This window comes from Octopus sinensis, linkage group LG22 (assembly GCF_006345805.1).
Source record: "Octopus sinensis linkage group LG22, ASM634580v1, whole genome shotgun sequence".
NCBI lineage: Eukaryota > Metazoa > Mollusca > Cephalopoda > Octopoda > Octopodidae > Octopus > Octopus sinensis.
The window spans coordinates 8417682-8439432 of record NC_043018.1 but is presented as its reverse complement, the minus strand read 5'-3'; the positions used below and the strand labels follow the sequence as shown (position 1 = coordinate 8439432).

At 40.0% G+C, this 21751-nt stretch overlaps 1 protein-coding gene across 1 annotated transcript in view; it reads left to right on the top strand.

Annotated features, from left to right (window-relative positions):
* Nucleotides 1-21751, top strand: part of LOC115223159 (hexokinase-2) — a 79105-nt gene that overhangs the window by 34812 nt on the left and 22542 nt on the right. The window contains exons 2-4 of the mRNA XM_029793586.2: nt 14245-14407; nt 17153-17292; nt 18727-18945. Of these exons, the coding sequence (XP_029649446.1) occupies nt 14245-14407; nt 17153-17292; nt 18727-18945 (522 nt within the window). The remainder of the gene's footprint in view (nt 1-14244; nt 14408-17152; nt 17293-18726; nt 18946-21751) is intronic.

Sequence of the window (21751 nt, the reverse complement as noted above, 5' to 3'; positions counted from 1 at the left end):
CACCACCACCAATACCACCATCATTACAGATGTCTAGCTGTAGATATGGCACCCAAGCTGACGTTTTGTAAGCCCTTGACACACTTTCACAAATATCTCTTTATCTCTCTCTCTCTCTCCTCCATCCCTTCTCTCTCTCTGTATATATATATATATATATATCTTCTCTCTCTCTCCCTTGCTTTCCAACCTTCTCTGCCTTTCAGTCTCTCTCTCCTCTCTCATTCTCTGCTCCACCTCCACTCTATTTTTTTTGTTTGCATCTCTCATTCCATTTCGTTTGTTTTATCTGCCTTTCTCTATCATTCAATCTCTCTCTCTCTCTCTCTTTCTTTATCTCTTTGTTCTCTCCTCCTCCCTTTCTATCTCTTCCACTCATTCTCACTCTCTCTCCCTCTCACTTTCTCTGCTCCTCTTATTCTCTTTTTCTTCTTTCCCTCCACAATTCTTTCTCATCCATCTACTTCCTCTCCTCCTGCTGTCTCTCTATACTTCTACCTCCACTCCTGTTCCTCTTCCTCTTTCTCTGCCTCTCCCTCTAGTCTATCTCTCCATCTCACTCTCGCCTTTTTGCTCTTACATACATATGCAGACACACACACAAATATGCTTCCCTCCACACTCTTCCTGAGTCTCTCCCTCTATTTCACTTTCTTGCACACTCCTGCTTCTCCTCTCCCTCTGCTGCTTCTCCTCTCCCTCTGTCACCTCCCCCCTCTCCCACTCTTTTCTAGCTGGCCTATAAACCTTTGTAGGCTTGCTCAGATATGTCTAACAAATGATGTATGTATGTACATACGTATATCCATACGTATATCCATACGTGTGTGTGTGTGTGTGTGTATGTGTGTGTGTGTAGATATGTGTGTGTGTGCCTGTATGTGTATATGCACAAGCACACACACACACACACACATACACACACACATATACACACACATACATACATACATACATACATACACATATGTATATTTAAATAAATGGATAACTAGATGTATGGGGAGTCTCTGTATGTATGTATGTATGTGTGTATATATATATATATATATATATATATATATATATGTAAGTATATATATATGTTTGTGTGTTTGTATATGTTTGTTTGTGTGTGTGAATTAGTATGCCTGACTGCCAGAATCTATCTGTTCTTCTCCAAAGATTTAGGCTTAGGTGTTTCTTCGCATCAGAATATGCCTGTGTATGTAATTAATATACCTGTATCTAATATAACATATATCTGTCTAGCTACCTTGCTATCTAGCTTTGTAGCTAGCTAGCTACCTAGCTAACAATTTATCTAAGTTTTGTCATATTCCCTTTATCTTCGACTTCTTTCCACTTAAAATGGCAAAAGTATTGTAGGACTTTTTCTGTATCCTAACAAATAATGGCTTGTTAGGAAAAGTGAACAGCTCAACATTAAACTGGACAACAAACTTTGTTAAACCATGTTACATATGCATTTCATTTTTTTGTTTGTTCCTTCTCGAGCCATGCCTGGCTCATAAGGGCCGGTTTCCCCGGTTTCCTTGGCATATTGGTTCCCCACCTGGACGGGACGCCGGTCAGTCGCAGGTGAGCTGCAAGATGCAGGAGGAAAGAGTGAGAGAAAGTTTGTGGCGAAAGAGTCAGCAGAAGTTCGCCATTACCTTCTGCCGGAGCTGTGTGTAGCTTAGGTGTTTCGCTTATAAACACACACATCGCCCGGTCTGAAATTTGAACCCGCGATCCCTTGACCACGAGTCCACTGCTCTAACCACTAGGCCATATGCCTCCACATTTCACATGCCACTAGCGCAGGAGCCAATCAAGCATCTCCTTGTCTTGACATCATGTAAACATTACTGCCACACAAGCAGTGACGTTTGTTTACATTCATCATTATCATCATCATCATCATCGTTTAACGTCTGCTTTCCATGCTAGCATGAGTTGGACGAATGACTGAGGGCTGGCGAACCAGATGGCTGCACCAGGCTTCAATCTTGATCTGGCAGAGTTTCTACAGCTGGATGCCCTTCCTAACGCCAACCACTCTGAGAGTGTAGTGGGTGCTTTTTTTTGGCCTTTGTGTTGTTTGTGTTCAAAGGACAAGGAGGGGAAATATTACTTTGCTCGAAAACAGGAGAGGTTTGATGACAAGAGCGTCCAGCTGTAGAAAGTCTACTCTGATGAATTTTGTCTGACTCATGTAAGCTTCAAAGAGCAGACATTAAAATAATGATGACGATGTTGATGATGAAAAACAGTAACGACTAGAACTGATGATGTAGATGAGAAACAAGGAATATATTTTATAACAGAATAAACAGATAACCAGAAAACAGTTTACAAAACCACAAATGTCAATATTATAATGTTCAGTTCTTGGTGTGTTTACCTACAACGGCAGCAAAGTGGTCAGGCATGGCTTTGATCAAATCTTGACAATAATTTGATGTCAGCTCTTGTGTCCAAACCAGCAGTATCTTCTCTGTAAATTTTTTTTAGTTATACCTTGAAACATTACCAAACATCAGTTCTTGGTCCCTTATGGCCCTCTATGGTCTCATATCGTAATGGGGAGTGCATTGCTTACATTTTGTAATACTTATTTGAGATTGTACCCTGAGTGTCATGGACAACAAATAAAAAGAACATTAAATGTAAAAGCTATATTAGAAAACATTCGCTCAAGATGCCACACAATGGGACTGAACTCAGAATCATGTGGTTGGGAAGGAAACTTCTTACCACACAGCCACACCTGCACCTATGTATAATATGTAACATAAATGAATTCACTAAATGTCTAATAGATATTATAGATTACTAGCAGTATCGCCCGGCGTTGCTCGGGTTTGTAAGGGAAATAACTATATAAGCATTTTTAGAGAGTTATAGCCAAAAAATAGCAAAAAAATGCATTAAAAATGGGAAAAAAATTATGGTAAATTTTTTTTTAAATCGTTGACTCATCGTAGACATTTTTAGAGAGTTACTTCCCTTATATAATAGCGAAAAAATGCATTAAAATGGAAAAAAATGATGGTAAATTTTTTTTAAATCGTAGACTCATCGTAGACGCACGCTAATACCCAGAAGGGCTCGATATGAATCACGACTATGAGATACCCGCTTTTGGTTAAACTGCACCGCAAAATGTGGGAGTAGTTAGGAATCTAAATCGTAGGAGACAGACACAGAACTTCACTTTTATATATAAAGATATCTTTACATGAAAACATAGGACAGCTGTGGAGGGAACCTGTGGAAAAGGTAGACCCAGGAAGACATGGGATGAGGTGGTGAAACACGATCTTCAGATGTTGAGTCCCATGGAGGTGATGAGAAGTGATGGAGACCTTTGGTGATTTTCTGTTCTTGAGAAGACATGTCAAGCTAAGTGAAATCACAGCTGTGGTCAGTGTTGGTGGCATGTAAAAGGTACCCATGCCAGCGAGATGTGAGAGACACCTGTGCCAGTGGCACATAAAAGACACCTGTGCCAGTGGCACATAAAAGACACCTGTGCCAGTGACACATAAAAGACACCTGTGCTGGTGACATGTAAAAAGGCATCCGTGTCAGTAACACATTAAAAGCACCCATGCAAGTGACACGTGAGAGTCACCTGTGCCAGTGACACATAGAAGGCACCTGTGCCAGTGACACGTGAGAGTCATCTGTGCCAGTGACACATAGAAGGCACCTGTGCTGATGACATGTAAAGGCGACTCATAAAAGGCATCCGTGCTGGTGACACATAAAAGGCATCCATTACACCCTGTGGCGTGGTTGGGGTTAGGAAAGCAACCCAGCCATAGAAACCAAGCACGTAAAAAGCACCAACCGATCGTGGGCCGTTGCCAGCCTCGCCTGACACGTAAAAAGCACCCACTACACTCACGGAGTTGTTGGTGTTAGGAAGAGCATCCAGCTGTAGAAACTCTGCCAGATCAGACTGGAGCCTGGTGCAGCCTCCTGGCTTCCCAGACCCCGGTTGAACCGTCCAACCCATGCAGGCATGGAAAGCGGACGTTAAACGATGATGATGATGATGATGATGAATTAAATTTGTAATCTTTACGACTGGGGTTGCAGATCATATCTAAGAAAAGAACACATTTCCATTTGTACATCTGACATATTGTTTTATCTGTGTGTGTGATTGTGTGTGTGGAGACAGAAGAGAGAGCGAGAGAGAGAGAGAGAGAGAGAGAGAGAGAGAGAGATATGTGAATGGCTGGACATACATATAGGTACATGTGTAGCTAGGTTTCTGCACATGAATGTGTGTGTTAAAATGCATGTATACGGAGATGGATGGATTGATAAATGGATAGACACGTAGGTTTATGTGTGTGTTTAAGACGGCATCAGTATGCGATTACGTTTAAATACCTATGTCTTTGTATCTGTGAATGTATACGTTTGTGCAATTAACATAAGCCTTCACATTGTGTGAGTTTATGTATGCGTGCATGTGTGTGTGTTGTGTGTGTGCATGTGTGTGTGTTGTGTGTGTGTGTGTGTGTGTGTGTGTGTGTATACTTTATGTTCTTTATTTTGATTAGATTGTGGTTGAGTTCTTGTGAACTAACACAATTCTCTTTCTCTGTCTGTTTGTCTTTGCCCTCTCTCTATTCATACACATGTCAAAGCAATACACACACACAAACATATATATATATATTTTATAAACACATTCTACCAGTATACGAAGTTTAAAACTTTTTAGTTACCTAGAAATTATGTTACAAAGTGCCGTTCAAAAGGAAAAGATCCTATATATATATATACATACACACACACACATAAACCTACACCTCTCTCTCTCTCTCTCTCTCTCTCTCTCTCTCAATATATATATATATATATATACTCTTTTACTCTTTACTCTTTTACTTGTTTCAGTCATTTGACTGCGGCCATGCTGGAGCACCACCTTTAGTCGAGCAAATTGACCCTGGGACTTATTCTTTGTAAGCCCAGTACTTATTCTATCGGTCTCTTTTTGCCGAACTGCTAAGTGACATATAAATATGTGTGTGTGTATATGTGCATGCATATATATATATATATATATATATATATATTATGTATATTTGTATGTATGTCTGTGTGTTATCGTATTGTTGTAGTGTTGCATCTGTTACATAAGGACAAAACAAAACTAGCCTTCTCTCCTCCCCTTCCTCATCCTCTTCCTCCCCTCTTCTTTCTATTCTACATCTTTTCACACAGATTCTAAACTTTTCATCGCCAGGCCACAACAACCAACGCTATTTCCTCTCTTGCCGCTGCCCCCCCCCCCACTCTCAACCCCCCCTCTCTTCCACCCCTCCCCCATCGTTTGCCATGTTGTGTTCGACGTTTGTGACGGTAAGTTACGACCTGTTGTTGTTGTGTGCCGTTGTGTAATTCAGCAACGTGGTGGTGGTGCTCTTGCTGCTGTTGTAGTGAACCAGTTAGAGCAGCCGTGAGCAAACTGAGGCCCGCAACACTTTCTGATTGGCACACACCAATGGAAAATTTAGTTATGCTACCTGCTTCGTGATGAGCCATGCCCCATGCCCTCCACTTCTCAAAAAAAAAGGTTACCCTGACTACGAGTATATACACCTCCATATGAGTGAGTTTGGGAGAGGGAAACTGAAAGAAGTTCAGCATATATAGGCGCAGGAGTGGCTGTGTGGTAAGTAGCTTGCCTACCAACCACATGGTACCGGGTTCAGTCCCACTGCGTGGCATCTTGGGCAAGTGTTTTCTGCTATAGCCTTGGGCCGACCAAAGCCCTGTGAGTGGATTTGGTTGACGGAAACTGAAAGAAGCCTGTCGTATATATGTATATATATATATGTATGTGTGTGTATATGTTTGTGTGTCTGTGTTTGTCCCTCTAACATTGTTTGACAACCGATGCTGGTGTGTTAACGTCCCCGCCACTTAGCGGTTCGGCAAAAGAGACCGATAGAATAAGTACTGGGCTTACAAAGAATAAGTCCCGGTGTCGATTTGATCGAGTAAAGGCGGTGCTCCCGCATGACCGCAGTCAAATGACTGAAACAAGTAAAAGAGTAAAACAGAGTAAAAAGAGTATATATATATATATATCATCACCATCATCATCGTTTAATGTCCGTTTTCTATGCTGGCATGGGTTGGACAGTTGACTGAGGTTTGGAAAGCCAGCAGCTGCACCAGGTGCCAATCTGATCTGGCAAAGTTTCTACAGCTGGATGCTCTTCCTAACGTCAGCCACTCCAAGAGGTGCTGTTTACATGCCACTGGCACAGGAACCAGTCAGGTGGGCCTGGCATTGATCACATTCAGATAGTGCTTTTTACGTGCCGGCGGTGGGCTGATGTCTTTGTCCCCATCATTTGACAACCGCGACAACTGGTGTTGGTTTGTTTACGACCCTGTAGCTTAGTGGTTCAGCAAAAGCGACTGATAGAATAAGTACCAGATTCAGAAAGAAAATATTACTACTGGGGTCAATCCATTCGACTAAAATCTTTCAAGGAGGTGCCCCAGCATGGCCGCAGTCTAATGAGTGAAACAAGTAAAAGAATGAAACAAAAAGAAACTCCAAAGACCCAACCCACTAACAAGATCTGGATAACATGCCTATCACTTACCAATTAGCCATGTTACTGATTAATTAACAGAGCGCCTGTCAATCCCTTTTGCATTTTCTCTCAAATTAGACATTTGATTCTATTTTTGCCTCGTATTTTATTTTTATTTTAACAGTGCTATTTTTATCTTTACAAGATTCTTATCTCTAAGTCAGGTAGCTACTTAACATAGCAAGACAAGCTAAACTACACAGACACACACACAGACACACACACACACGTATATGCAGCCATGGCTGTGTGATTAAGAGGTTTGCTTCACAACCATTTGGTTTCAAGTTCAGTTCTACTTTGGGCAAGTGTGTTATAATAATAATGAAATTATTGTATGCAGTGCTCAGGTGCACCACAACTTGCCAAAAGTGCATATAAAGCATATGCAGTAATGTACAAATGTCTGGGAAGTGAACAATGTATGAGTCAGATATATGCTTGTGTGTGTAGTGTTGGCGAATCACAGGAAGCATGGAAGTTTTGAAGGATGCAGTGCTCCGAAAACTAACAACTGATGCCGGCAGTTTGTTCCATGCTTCAGCAACTCTCAGCGTGAAAAAATGTTTCCTAAAGTCATGGGAGCTGTGCTGTTTTCTGACTTTGTAAATATGTCCACGGGTGTTAGACGGGTGGAGTTTGAAAAGGTGCTCAGAGTTATTGTTTGTAAGATGGTTGATAATTTTATGGGTGTCTGCCAAGTCAGCTGCCAGACGTCGGAGTTTCAATGTATCTGTGCCCAAGGAAGTAGCTTAAGTTGTATGGTCTTGTACCATTGTAGGAAATCATTATTGTCATCATCGTCGTCATCACTGTCTTTCCATGAAGGCATGGATCGGATGAGTCTTGTTCTTTCAACACTTGTCGCAGTCTCTCATCATCAGACAGACAGACATTCACACACGCACACACATGCACATGCACACACACACGTGCATGCACACACACACACACACACACTGAAGCAGAACAGACATTTCCACATGATCATTCATGCTGCTAGAAATAACAGCCCAATTTCCTTCAAATCACACCCAGCTGTCTTATATAAGAACACGTTGGCTAAGTGATATTGTGTTTCCTTCTTACATTATCTCATTGGGATGGTCACAGCTGGAACACCTTAGATCATAGGCCTACTTTAACCAGGTCGATCTACAGCTAAACAACAACAACAAAAGCAACTTCAATTATCAAAATTTGAAAATTTTACTAAAACCCCGAGGAACCCTTATTGTGCTTTCAGATGTTACTTCAAACCCCATAGGAGCCGTTTACTTTTTCTATACAAAGTGTTTTTAATCCAATATTTACGTGCCATTATTCATAGCTTTATCTGCTTCAAGATTCACTGTTCCAAAAAACAGGATTGTCAAATAATTTTTGCCGCCACAGACCACAACAAACTTTTCTCAAACATTGTGATTTTTATTTGTTATAATCACAGTTATTATCTTATCTTTTACCTTGATTGTTTATATTTTTGTCAGAGCTTCTAAAGAGGCACGCTATAGTCTTGTGCAGTGATGATAAGGCCTTCTAATTCTGCTTTTGGGCATTGATAAGCTATTCTGGTGTTGTGTCAAACGTAAATATTTATTTTTATGCGTTAGTCATTTGAGGTAGGGCAGCACCATCGACCTCTTTGCAGGGCCAACGGAACTTACGTGTCAGTGGGATTGAGGAAGTTATCTTCAAACCAAATGCTTCCAAAAGAGTTAACTCTGATAAAGGTATCCAAGTGCCAGGTGGGGGTTAAATTAGACCAGACAACAGATTAAATCTATCAACCTGTCAGCCTGAAAGACTTCTGCACAGTATCCTTTTTTCGTCTTGCAAATTTACTTTATGTGGATATGGTTAGCCTGAGTCTATACTAGAAACCAATTTGGCTGAGGTACTGTGCAGTAGAGATCAAATCCATCTATGTCATCATTCTTCTTTTAAAAATAAAAGTATGTATATATATATATAAAAATAAAAGTATATATATATATATATATATACGAGCAAAACGTGCACCCCACCCCACCCCCGTCCTATGGACAGTGCTGAGTTGTCAAACATTTAAACCAAATTTTCTCAAAACAACTTGTCTGACCGTCCCATAGGCCTCCCCTTTGAGAAACACTGATTTAACCTAAATTTGAGACACCAGCAAAAGAAGATATAAAGATAGAAATTTTTTCTATTCCAAAGAAAAACGATTTTATTCACACAAATATGCAACCGAAGAGTTTAAAGTACCAGTAATAATAAGGTTGTTGACTGGGAGAACACAAACATGGTTTAAACAGTAAGCTTGGCAGGAAAGAAACGTGCTTTTAAGCAGAACAAAAACAACAAAAAATGGAAGGTGCAATTATGTACAGGTTGACGGAAGAAAACCAGGACAAAAACGACTTTATTGATCGCATTCTCACCTGCAATCGATTTTTGTAATTTTTTCAAGACTTATACACACCCTGATACCGTTGGTATCTACATATCAAATTTGAGCCCAATCGGATGGAGGATGCCCGTGAACACACACACACACACACACACACACACACACAGCTGACTATCTACAGTTCAAAGCAAATACTTTTTCTTATCATTTGATAACATTAGTAAAAATGATTTGAACTGAAAATGTAAGAGTTAATAACTAAGTACAACATTACACTTGTCTTTTTGTGTTTTTTCTTTTTTTACTGTTGAAAAAATAATTGTTGGTAATAATAATGATTATTGTTTAAGGATTTATCAATGACTAGCAGAAATACCCGTCATTGACTGGATTCAGAAAGAATTTTCAAAAATTATATCCTGGTTTACGAAAGTTACTGCTTCGATATTATTGAATGTCTTGTAGCGGAATATCCGAAAGCTCTTATTGCCGAGTTTTGGCCCAAAAAGTTATAATATTTTACTAATGGGTCCGCTGATAGTCAGTCTCTTCAGCTGAGATTGCTCAGGTAGTCCAAATCTAATTTTTTTCGGAGGCATTGGAGTATGGTGAATTAATCTATAAAACAAGGGACTTGACTCATGTTAGCAAACTTATGGATTTCACCAATGTGGAAGTTGGTAAAAGTTATGGTTGAAAAGCTATTTTTACCACTATCCGGGGGTGCCTTGGGAAAAATAAGTTGATAAAAGCACAGCCATGGTCGTGACCAATGTCCTCCTAAAATTGGAGCGATGTGCGTGCTAGTTTGTGGATGTGCATAAAGTACATTTATGTACACACACACACACACGCATCCTGCCTTTTATAGATATAGATAAGTTAAGTGGATTGATTTGGTCTAGAATCATTTAGGTAGTTTGCTAAATAAAAGTAGATGACTAAAGCAGACATTGGAACTTGGTGCAGCTCTGCTGCTCACCAGATCCTATCAAACCAGCACAGAAAATGGAAATTAAATGCTGATGATAGTGGAAGTCAATCTGTGAATAAGATCACTTCCTAAATTTCATAAGTCCATGTAAATGTTCCATGAGTCCAGGAAGTTTCTGTGCATGAATTTGTTTGGAACAAATAAAGTATTTCACAGCACTGACCCTACTTTGCAGAATAATCAGTCATAGAACCAATGGCACAACAAAGGTTGAGATGACCAGAAACTGCCTGCACTTCAGGTTTTTTATAATATATGAGTTTACCTTCTAGAAAGAAGTTGTAACGAGAACTAGGGGTCCTTCACTTCATGTGATTCACAGGCTAGTTAACCCGTAGCTGGGACCCTGACAGGTGCTACTTCTCAGGGTCAGAGTAAACCCAGGAACAATAGTGATTAAGAGGTGGTTCCACAGTCTTCAAAACCCTGGAACTTCTTAACTAGGGCTCTGCTACCAAATGCAGTTTAAGACAGAAAAGTTGCTTCATTGCTGCTTTCTGCCTCTCTTGAAATCTTCTCTAACAAAATATATATTTCTTTATTGCCCACAAGGGGCTAAACACAGAGGGGACAAACAAGGACAGACAAAGGGATTAAGTTGATTACATCGACCCCAGTGTGAAACTGGTACTTTATTTATCGACTCTGAAAGGATAGCAGATTCATCCCAATACTTAACTGGTACTTTATTTTATTAACCTCTGGAAAGTTGAAACACAGGACCAAGCCAAGCAGGATTTGAACTCAGAACACAAATGATCACAACTAAATACCAAAAGGTGTTTTGTTTTGAGTTTCTCTTTATTGAGTCTGGCAATTTACTGCCATTCCCTTTGCTGATAATAATTCTCTCTAATTTTGACACAAGGGCAGCAAATTTTGAGGGGAAGGGCGAAAGTCAATTACATTGACTCTCCTGCCCTCACCAGTACTTGTACTTTATTTTATCAACCCCGAGAGGATGGAAAGCGAAGTCAACCTTTGTGGCATTTCAAGTCAGAATGCAAAAAGCTGGAAAAATTACTTAATTCTAAGCATTTTCTCTGGCATTGTTAACAAATCCTGCCCACTCACTGCTTTTCTCTTTCTGGTAATAATGATGTCTAACTTCGGTACAAGATCACACGTTTTAGGGGAGCAGAAACAGTGAATATTATTAACTCTATTCCTCTCCAAGGAGGGCGAAAACAAAATCAGGTTTGACGTGATTTTGAACTCGGGGCATAAAGGAGATCCATTTAAATACCAAAAGCTATTTCGTTTCCTTACTTTGCAGATTCAGCTGTCTCCCACCACTCCTCTTTTGACAGTAGTGTTTACAACAATAACATCATCAAGTTTAGGTGGACTGTGGCGGCGGTGATGGTGGTGGTGGTTGTGGTTATGGTGGTGGTGGTGGTGATGATGGTGATGGTGGTGGTGGTGGTGATGATGGTGATGGTGGTGGTGATGGTGTTGGTTGTGGTGGTGATGGTGGTGGTTGTGGTGGTGGTGGTTGTGATGGTGGTGGTTGTGGTGGTGGTGGTGGTGGTGGTGGTGATGGTGGTGGTGGCGGTGGTGGTAACGAAATGATGTTAGTTTTTTTTCTTATTTTTTGTTTTTCGTGGTGACATTTCCAAGTCAAAGGTCAGAAGTAAACAGTCGGGTGAATTAATGCGGTTTCTCGGTTTCTCTCGGTTACGACTCACCACCATCTCGTAGGAAGCTTCTACGTAGTTGCTTGTAATGCTTGACATAGCAGCCAAGTCTTTATCAAATCACACCCGATTGGGGTTTGTCTGTTTCATTATCATCATTTAACGTCCGCTCTCCATGCTGGCATGGGTCAGATGGTTTGACCGGAGCTGGCCAGCTGAGAGCTGTCCGGACACCAACTGTCTATTGTGGCATGGTTTCTACAGCTGGATGCCCTTCCTGATGCCAACCAATAAGCAGAGTGTGCTGGGTGCTTGTGTACCTATTTCTTTACTACCCACAAGGGGCTAAACACAGAGAGGACAAACAAGGACAGACAGACGGATGTGTTTACATCCCCTGTAACTTAGTGGTTCGGCAAAAGAGACCGATAGAATAAGTACTAGGCTTACAAAGAATAAGTCCTGGAGTCGATTTGCTCGATTAAAGGTGGTGCTCCAGCATGGCCACAGTCAAATGACTGAAACAAGTAAAAGAGTAAATAAAAAAAAATCTGTCATGTCATTGTTTTCCTTTTTATAGCAAGACTTATTGATGTGTTACCCCCCCCCAGTTTTCCCTTGTCATCACTGTCACCACCACCACCACAATCATCATCATCATCATCATAGTGGTCATCTTTGTTGTCATCACCATCATTGTCATGATTGTTAATACCATCACCAGCATCGGTACCACCACCACCTCCCATCATTATCATTATCCCCTTCATCATCATTATAATCACCACCACCACCACCACCACCATCGCTACCATCGTCATTACCATCATCATCATCGGTTATAATCTGTTGCAAACATCAAAAATTGTGTGTGTGAGGGGGTTTCACCCAGTTTCTCAACGTCTCTCCCCCAACACCCCAGGATGAACTGCATCCATCTTCAACAGTCAACAGTCAACATCACCCATCACCAATCACCATCGCGATTACCACCACCACCGCTCACCACCAACACCAACTCTTCACCCTCCCCAACATCACCACTATGACCAACACCACCACCACTATTACATCACTATCTCCCCCCCCACATCGTGAATAACACCCCATCCCCCCCCATCAGTTTCCATTTTTGCTTCCACCATTATAATGGAAGCTTATTTGTTTGGCATTTGGTGTCTATTGGAGAAGGGGGGAGGGGCAGTGGCAGGCGGGGGGGTGGAAGGGAAAGTTCATGTTTTTGTTGTTGTTGTTGTTGCCCAATTCTTGTTTTCTTGAAGGATATGAGTTGTTGGTCTTTCTTTTCTTGTTTTTGTTCAGATGTGCTCCCTACCATTCACCACAACTATCATCTTCCCCCCTTTAATGGTCCCACTGATATCTTTATTACTATTAATATTATTATTATTATTATTATTATTATAATTATTATTATTATTGAGTGAGAGAGCAGTGCATGCCATCAAAGTGACACTGGGGTAAAATATACGAAGCCCAGTATACCCATCATGACTACTCGTCTGATAAGGGTACACTAGGCACATGCATCTATTATTATTATTATTGACCCCGAAAGGATTAAAGGCAAAGTCGACCTCGGCGGAATTTGAACTCAGAACATAACGGCAGGCGAAATACCTATTTCTTTACTGCCCACAGGGGGCTAAACACAGAGACGACAAACAAGGACAGACAAACGGATTAAGTCGATTATATCGACTCCAGTGCATAACTGGTACTTATTTAATCGACCCTGAAAGGATGAAAGGCAAAGTTGACCTCGGCGGAATTTGAACGTAGAACATCATGGCAGACGAAATACTGCTGAGCATTTCGCCCAGTGTGCTAACGTTTCTGCCAGCTTGCCGCCTTCTAGAATTGTTAGAATGCTGCTAATGATTCTGCCAGCTCACTACCTGGGTACCTTACATGTTCTACATAAATTCCTCCCCATGTAAATGCAATCTTACTGTCTTTTTTGTTTTGTTTTTCTCCCACAGACATCTGAATTTTCAACTGAATGGCACCTCACTTATTAGCATCTTCAGATGCAAAATTCTTGTGGTACCTTGATGTCTCTGGTTGAGACTTGGATGCAACTCGTATATATTTAGCCAAAACATGATAATAATAATGATAATGATAATAATGATAATGATAATAATAATAATAATGATGATAATAATAATAATGATGATAATGATGATAATGATGATAATAATAATAATAATGATAATGATGATAATAATAATAATGATAATAATAATAATAATGATAATAGTGATAATGATAATAATGATAATAATATTAATAATAGTAATAATGATAATAATATTAATAATAATAATAATAATGATAATAATAATAATAATAATAATAATAAGGTGGAGGCAGAGCTGTGTGGTTAAGAAGTTTACTTCCCAATCATGTGGTCTCAGGTTCAGTCTCACTGCATGCCACCTTGGCCAAGTGTCTTCTATTATAGCCCCAGGCCAACAAAATTTATAAGAAAAATAAAGTGCCAAAACCTAAAACACAATACCACCTTGTCCCCTTCCTTTTAACTTTCTAAATCTCTTTTTATCTTTGTGTTTTTTGCAGATTGAATCTTTGGTGAAAGGTTTCAAGCTGCCATCTGCCACATACCACCAGGTGATGGCATTATGGAAGGAGGAGATGAAAAATGGTTTGGGAAAAACTACCCATGCCACTGCTGATATTAAGATGTTTCCGTCCTACGTCCGTGCATTGCCAGAAGGTTCAGGTAACTATGGTTACACTCTCTCATATGATAAACGTTTCTAATACTTTCTAGTTTTGACACGAGGCCAGCAATTTTGAAAGGAGGACCAAAACCTACAGCTTTTAGGACAGCGACCTGATAGCGATGGTCCACTCTGTTAAATGCCTTAGAATGATCCAAATTGACCAGTGCCCCTCCAAAGCCAGATCTATTTCTGACCTGTTCTACAATGTATCAAATTTAGGTGGAGGTTGTCATGGATAGACTTACTGAGGATTGCACAGGTTTGTGTGTCCTCAACTACACTACTGACAAGTGCAAGCCTCTTGGCAAGCACCTTACTCTTTTACTCTTGTTTCAGTCATTTGACTGTAGCCATGCTGGAGCACTACCTTTAGTCAAGCAAATCGACCCCAGGACATATTCTTTGTAAGCCTAGTACTTATTCTATTGGTCTCTTTTTGCTGAACTGCTAAGTTATGAGGATGTAAACACACCAGCCTCGGTTGTCAAGCAATGGTGGTGGGGGGGACAAACACAGACACACAAACATATACACACACATACATACATACATATATATATATATATACACAGTTTCAGTTTCCATCTACAAAATTCACTCACAAGGCTTTGGTTGGCCCGAAGCTATAGTAGAAGATCCTTGCCCAAGGTGCCATGCAGTGGGATTGAACCTGGAACCGTGTGGTTGGTAAGCAAGCTACTTACCACACTGCCACTCCTTAGCTAAATTATTTAATCCAGTATTGAGTCAGAGTTATGGGACTAAAGTTTTCAACTATATTCCTGTTGTTTAGATCTTTCCTCAGCAGAGTCACCACTCCTTGGCTCACATGACTGGGAATGCTCCCAGTCTGTTGCCAGGTGCTGTAGACGGCTCCCAAATCTGGAGCAAACAAGTCAGACATGCGGAAATGTAGTTCATAGGGAAGACCATCTGATTCTGGGGATTTGCATCCCACATGGCCGCTCAGTACACCTGCCACTTCCTCCACTGGAATTGACTTCTAGGAACACTAAATCTCCTTGTCCAATAGGTACAGCATACCATCAAAATAGGTCTCAAAGTCCCCCTGTTTCAAGTATGCCACTCCTCAAAAAGAGGCTGGTGAGCCGCTGCCAAAACATCATGTCTGTTTGGAATTAGGGAACACATGGCCGCTACAGTCTGTCACAGACTGGATTCTAGATTTGTTGCTGTGCTTTGCCTTCGCTACCCAGGCCTAACCAATGGCTTTTGAGCCTTCATGCTTCAGCACGCACACCCTAGTTCAGACAATACAGCCTTCGTGGAAGCGTCATCCAACCAAAGTACAAATATATGGGAAACTACCACCTGTATCATCTCTTGTGAAAGGTAGGAGAGTCCAGTTTGCTCGACATTGTTGTAGAGCTGAAAACGAAGTAATTTCTACTCTTCTCCTCTGGAAGCCATCTGCTCATGATACCAGAGGGTGCACACTCTCCTACCCTGATGTAATCTTCAGGGATACAGGCATCCAGCAACAGGACCTCCATAATGCTATGATGGACCGTGAAGTCTGGCGTAACATAGTACATTCCATTATCTTGACCACGGTCGAACAATGATGATGATGACAGCCTTCCTGTTTCACATTTAAGAAACGGTCAAGTGCCATACTCGTTGCTTGCACATCAGTTGCTGTCCCCTTTCTATGTGCTTTTTCTAGGCTACTAACTAATTTATTATCTATTCTATTGTTTTCTAAAATATCCATTTTTACCTGGCAAGCCTGGAAAAATAGATGTTAAATGATGGTGATGATTGCATTTAATTTTTTTTAAAAACCCCTTCAAACTAAAAGTGTCCCAGTTGTTACCAATACAGTCTTGTAAAGTCTTGGAACCATATACATTATACTAATGTGTGGCTAAGGTCTATGTCCCTAATACCTATTTCTTTATTACCCACAAGGGGCTAAACATAGAGGGGACAAACAAGGACAGACATAGGTATTAAGTCGATTACATCGACCCCAGTGCGTAACTGGTACTTAATTTATCGACCTCGAAAGGATGAAAGGCAAAGTCGACCTCGGTGGAATTTGAACTCAGAACATAACAGCAGACGAAAGCTCACCGCCTTAACCCTGATACCATCACCATCACTGCCATCATCATCATTGTTTTTACCTCTACTTTTTACATGTTTGCATGGGTGAAACAAAATTCGTTGAGGCAGATTTTATAGGACCAGATGCCCTTCCTATTGCCACACCATATGTTTCCAAGTTAGTTGATATTTCCCCTTGGTCAGACATGTTTTTACAGAAAACTGGAAAGGAATGATGCCGCCTGTATGGCAGTGACACTCATTTACAACTACCATGCAGTGTCAAGTCACACACACACACACATACACATATGTATATATGATGGGCTTCTTTCAGTTTCCATTCACCAAGTCCACTCACAAGGCTGGTCATCTCAGAGCTTTGGTAGAAATCACTTGCTCAAGTTACTATGCAGTGGGATTGAACTAGGGACCATGTGGTTAGGAAGCAAACAGCTTGCCCACACAGCCATGCCTTAAATCCTTAAATCCTTAAAAATGTTTTAGCCCGAAGGCCGCGGCCATGCTGGGGCACCACCGCTGTGCATGTTTTTTTAAAATTCTATATTAAAAAAATATATATATAATCTTGTTACAATTATTTATGTATTAGACGTTTTCAAAGAATTTAAATTATCTAATTATTTGTTTATTTACTTATATTTCTGTAGAGAGGGGCAAATTTTTGGCTCTTGATCTTGGTGGAACCAACTTTCGTGTTTTATACATTGATCTGAATGGACCCTTGGCAGATATTGTCAGCAAGACCTACCTTATCCCCCAGCAGGTAATGTTGGGTACAGGTGAACAGGTAAGAAACTACTTCGTTAATGACCAGTGTTACCTTTTCCTTTGTTTAATCCTTCAACATTCTGATTAACCTGTGAACTGTATTTTATCCACATTGTTTCAAATTCTACTAAACTCTGAACATGTTGCTTCCTTGGGCATGGACAAATTAAAGCTCCAACGTCTAGGCAACTGATCTGGTAGAAACCCACAAGATTATCCATCTTCCCAACAACTTTGGGTACCTTCTTGAATTCCATATGTCTAACACTTGTAGACATGCTTACAAAATCAAAAAAACAACACAGCACTCATGACTTTTGGAAACATTTTTTCATGCTCAGCATGGAATAAACTACCTGCATCAGTTGTTAGCTGTTGGGTCACTATATCCTTCACAACTTTCATCATCATCATCATCATACGTCCGTTTTCCATACTAGCACGGGTTGGATGGTTTGACTGGGGTCTGGGAAGCCAGGAGGCTGCACCAGGCTCCAGTCTGATCTGGCAGTGTTTCTACAGCTGGATACCCTTCCTAACGCCAACCACTCTGTGAGTGTAGTGGGTGCTTTTTACGTGCCAGGGGAGGCTGGCAGCGGCCACGATCGGTTGGTGCTTTTTACGTGCCACTGGCACAGAAGCCAGTCAAAGCAGCGCTGGCATCGGCCACGTTCGGATGGTGCTTTTTACGTGGAAATTCACCAACAGTACACCTGATGCCCCTCACCACCATTTATTTATTTTTTTTGTAAGCTTATTCACTGTTCTCTACCTGTGCATATTCTATGTACCGTTCACGCAGTTTTGGTTACTTTTTCTGATGATATGTAGTGCACCTGAGCACTGTATCCAATAAGATCATCATCATCATCATCATTATTATCGCATAGCTTCCTGATTTCGATAATGTGAATGTTTAGAATAGCATTGTAGGAATAGGTGTGAGAAGCCAGATCTGGTCAGTTTGAACATAAAAACAGATCAAATCTTTGGGGTGGATATGGACTGTTTGAATTCTAAAGGGTAACAACTTTGTTTTATTGTGTCTTGGGAGAGTCATTTTCTTTTTGTGCCTTATAATATAATATTGAAAAGGTTGCAAAACGCAACGAAAATTTTAGGAAAATAAAAATAAGAAAAAAAGTGGAAATTTTACCGGTGAATATGTTATATTATAAGGCACAAAAAGATTCAAAAGTTCTAAATTAAAATCTTCCATCAAAACTCAGTGTTAACTTGTTTCAAACAGCAGCTTAATAATAAAAAAATTATTTTGCTAAATTCCTCATTATATCTAAAATTAACTGAAGTAGAAACAGAGCAACTCAACAGAAATATGTTAACAAAAGGGTTGAAGAATTTATCTGATTTCATTTTGGGTTTTTATATGAATGTAACTTGTGCACAGTTTCTCTCTTTTCTAATCCTGTTTTTCTCTTTTTTGTATTTTCAGTTGTTTGGACATGTGGCCAATTGTGTCGCTAATTTCATTCACTTTACTGGACTGGAGAAGGAAAGATCACTTTGCCTTGGATTCACATTTTCCTTTCCCCTCGTACAAGATGGCCTTGCCTCTGCTCGTCTGTCAAAATGGACAAAAGGTTTCCGTTGTGAGGGTGTAATTGGTCAAGATGTTTGTCAGCTTCTTCAACAGGCTTTAGTCAAAGCAACAGTAAGTTTTCAATGATTTCATAATTCCTAAATGCTTTTATTCTCTTTTGTCACCAAATATGTACGGCACTGGCCGTGTAGTGGCAGAATCATTAGCACGGAGGACATAACGCTTAGCAGTGTTTCATCTGACCTTATGTTCTGAGTTCAAATCCTGCTGAGGTCCACTTTGCCTGTCATCCTTTCAGGGTCAATAAGATAAATACCAGTTGAGTACTGGGGTTGATGTAATCGACTATCCCTCTCCCCACCAAGAGCTTCTGAGTTCAATCCCAGGCAAGGCATCAAAAGGTGAATCACAAAACACCTGAAGAAGGTTGGAGCATACACAACCAAAACTGGGAAAATAGCAACCAAGATGAGGGCTCTAGTCCAACTAATGTAAATGGTGTACATAAGCGAAACATGTTTCCATTAGTATTGAGCTTTATTTGATAACCAGCTGATCTAGCAAGCGGGGCCTCATATCGGTGAGCATTGATGCCGTCGAGAGGTAAGCCCTGAAATGGCGCGCATTCTCTCCTGATGACCCCATACACTTGCTGGCTTCCGGTATGCGTAGTTCTTGACTGGTAGCACTTGCATGTGCAAGTTGTTTGCAAGACATCAATACCATCTGATACTATTTCTTGGTTGTGATTCCTAATAAAAGTGTTACTGTTTATCATTTTCTAATGGTATATGGTGAGACTTGAACCAAGGATGCAGAGTTAGACCTTGTGCCTATAGTAGAAACGAATATTGTTGTTGTTATTATCAGTGGTGGTGGTTTCAGTCAGGCTATTGTAATATTGGACATGGTGCACTTTTCACAGGTTGGTACCATTATGTCTTGAGACTATTCCGGTTTCAATGATCCAAAACTACCAACTTCATAGTATTCACATTCATATTTAAAAAAAAGAAAAGCCCTTAAACCATGATTTTGCTTACATAAGAATCTTTTGTTCAGTTACGGTTCAATTATGTTTCCGGCATCAGATTAATGAATAATTTTGTTTTTTTTTTACTAAATCCTATGACCCGTGGCTGTTGCTCCAGTCCCACCATATAGCATCTTGGGCAAGTTTCTTCTACTATAACTCCAGCCTTGTGATTGGATTTGGTAGACAGAAACTGAAAGAAGCCCTTTGTGTATGTGTGTGTATGTGCATTTACACACACACACACATATATAGAAGTGAATGGAAAAATGAAAGAAAAAAGCACTCTAAACATTTAGTAGAAGTTACATGTATTATTTAAAAGACATGTTTGGTCATGGGGAAAACATTACTTTATTTGGTGGCATGCAAGAGTTGGTGAGAGGAAGGGCATCCAGCCGTAGAAAAATCTGCTGAAATAACTTTCATTCAGCCCACGCAAACATGAAAAAGTAGATGTTAAATGGTGATGGTGATGATTTTTTTTTTCCACTATTTTCGAACTTTGAAACATGGAAACATTGTATTTCATTAGAAATATTCTTGTGGAAAAATTTATAATATATAGGCGCCAGGAGTGGCTGTGTGGTAAGTAGCTTGCTTACAAGCCACATGGTTCTGGGTTTAGTCCCACTGCGTGGCACCTTGGGCAAGTGTCTTCTACTATAGCCTCAGGCTGACCAAAGCTTTGTGAGTGGATTTGGTAGACGGAAACTGAAAGAAACCCGTCGTATATATGTATATATATATATATATATATATATATATATATATATATATATATATATATATATATATATATATATACATATTTATATGTGTGTGTATGTGTTTGTCCCCCCAACATCGCTTGACAACCGATGCTGGTGTGTTTACATCCCCGTAACTTAGCGGGTTGGCAAAAGAAACCGATTGTATAAGTACTAGGCTTATAAAGAATAAGTCTTGGGGTCGATTTGCTCGACTAAAAGCGGTGCTCCAGCATGGCCGCAGTCAAATGACTGAAACGAGTAAAATGAGAGTGAAAAAGAGAGAGTCTAAAGCTCAGAGAGGGAGAGAAGGGGCAGCGAAAGGAAGAGATAAAGACAGAAGGTAGGGAAGAGAGAGGAGTTTAAGAAATGGGTTTAAAGAATAGAATGGTAATTAGCATATGATGGTATTATCCTTTTTCCTTTTTTCAGTCATTTGACTGTGGTCATGCTGGAGCACCACCTTGAATGCTGGACATTTGTTTAAGAAAATAAAGACAAGACAGAATAAAGTATAATCCAAATTAATATTGGTTTCAAGTTTTAGCACAAGGCCAGCAAGCTCAGGGGAGGTGGGTAAGTGGATTACAATGACCCCAGTTTACAATTTGTATTTGTTTTATTTACCCTGGAAGGATGAAAGGCAAAGTTGACATTGGTGGAATTTGAACTCAGAATGTAAAAACATGAAACGTTGTTGAACATTTTGTCCAAGATGTTAACAATTCTATCAGTTTGCCACCTGAGTCCAAATTGATATTTAAAAGCAAAAATGGTAAACTGATGACTGAAATAAAATGATTCTAGCATTTCTGGATCAAAGGTTGCTGTTTAATACAAACATTATGTTTGGTAGGGATGTTTTTGTAGTTATTTTTAGATAAATAAGTATTAAAAGTTAATGAGTAAATAGATAACTAAATAAATATATAAACAAATAAAATATATAAAAATGCTATTTATAGATTCTTGTGATAATTGAAAATCTGAAACAAACAGGAAAAAGAAAATCAACCGAAAAACAATTCAATGATATGATAGGGAGAAGAAGGCGGTGAGCTGGCAGAAACGTTAGCATGCTGGGCGAAATGCTTAGCAGTATTTCGTCTGCCGTTATGTTCTGAGTTCAAATTCC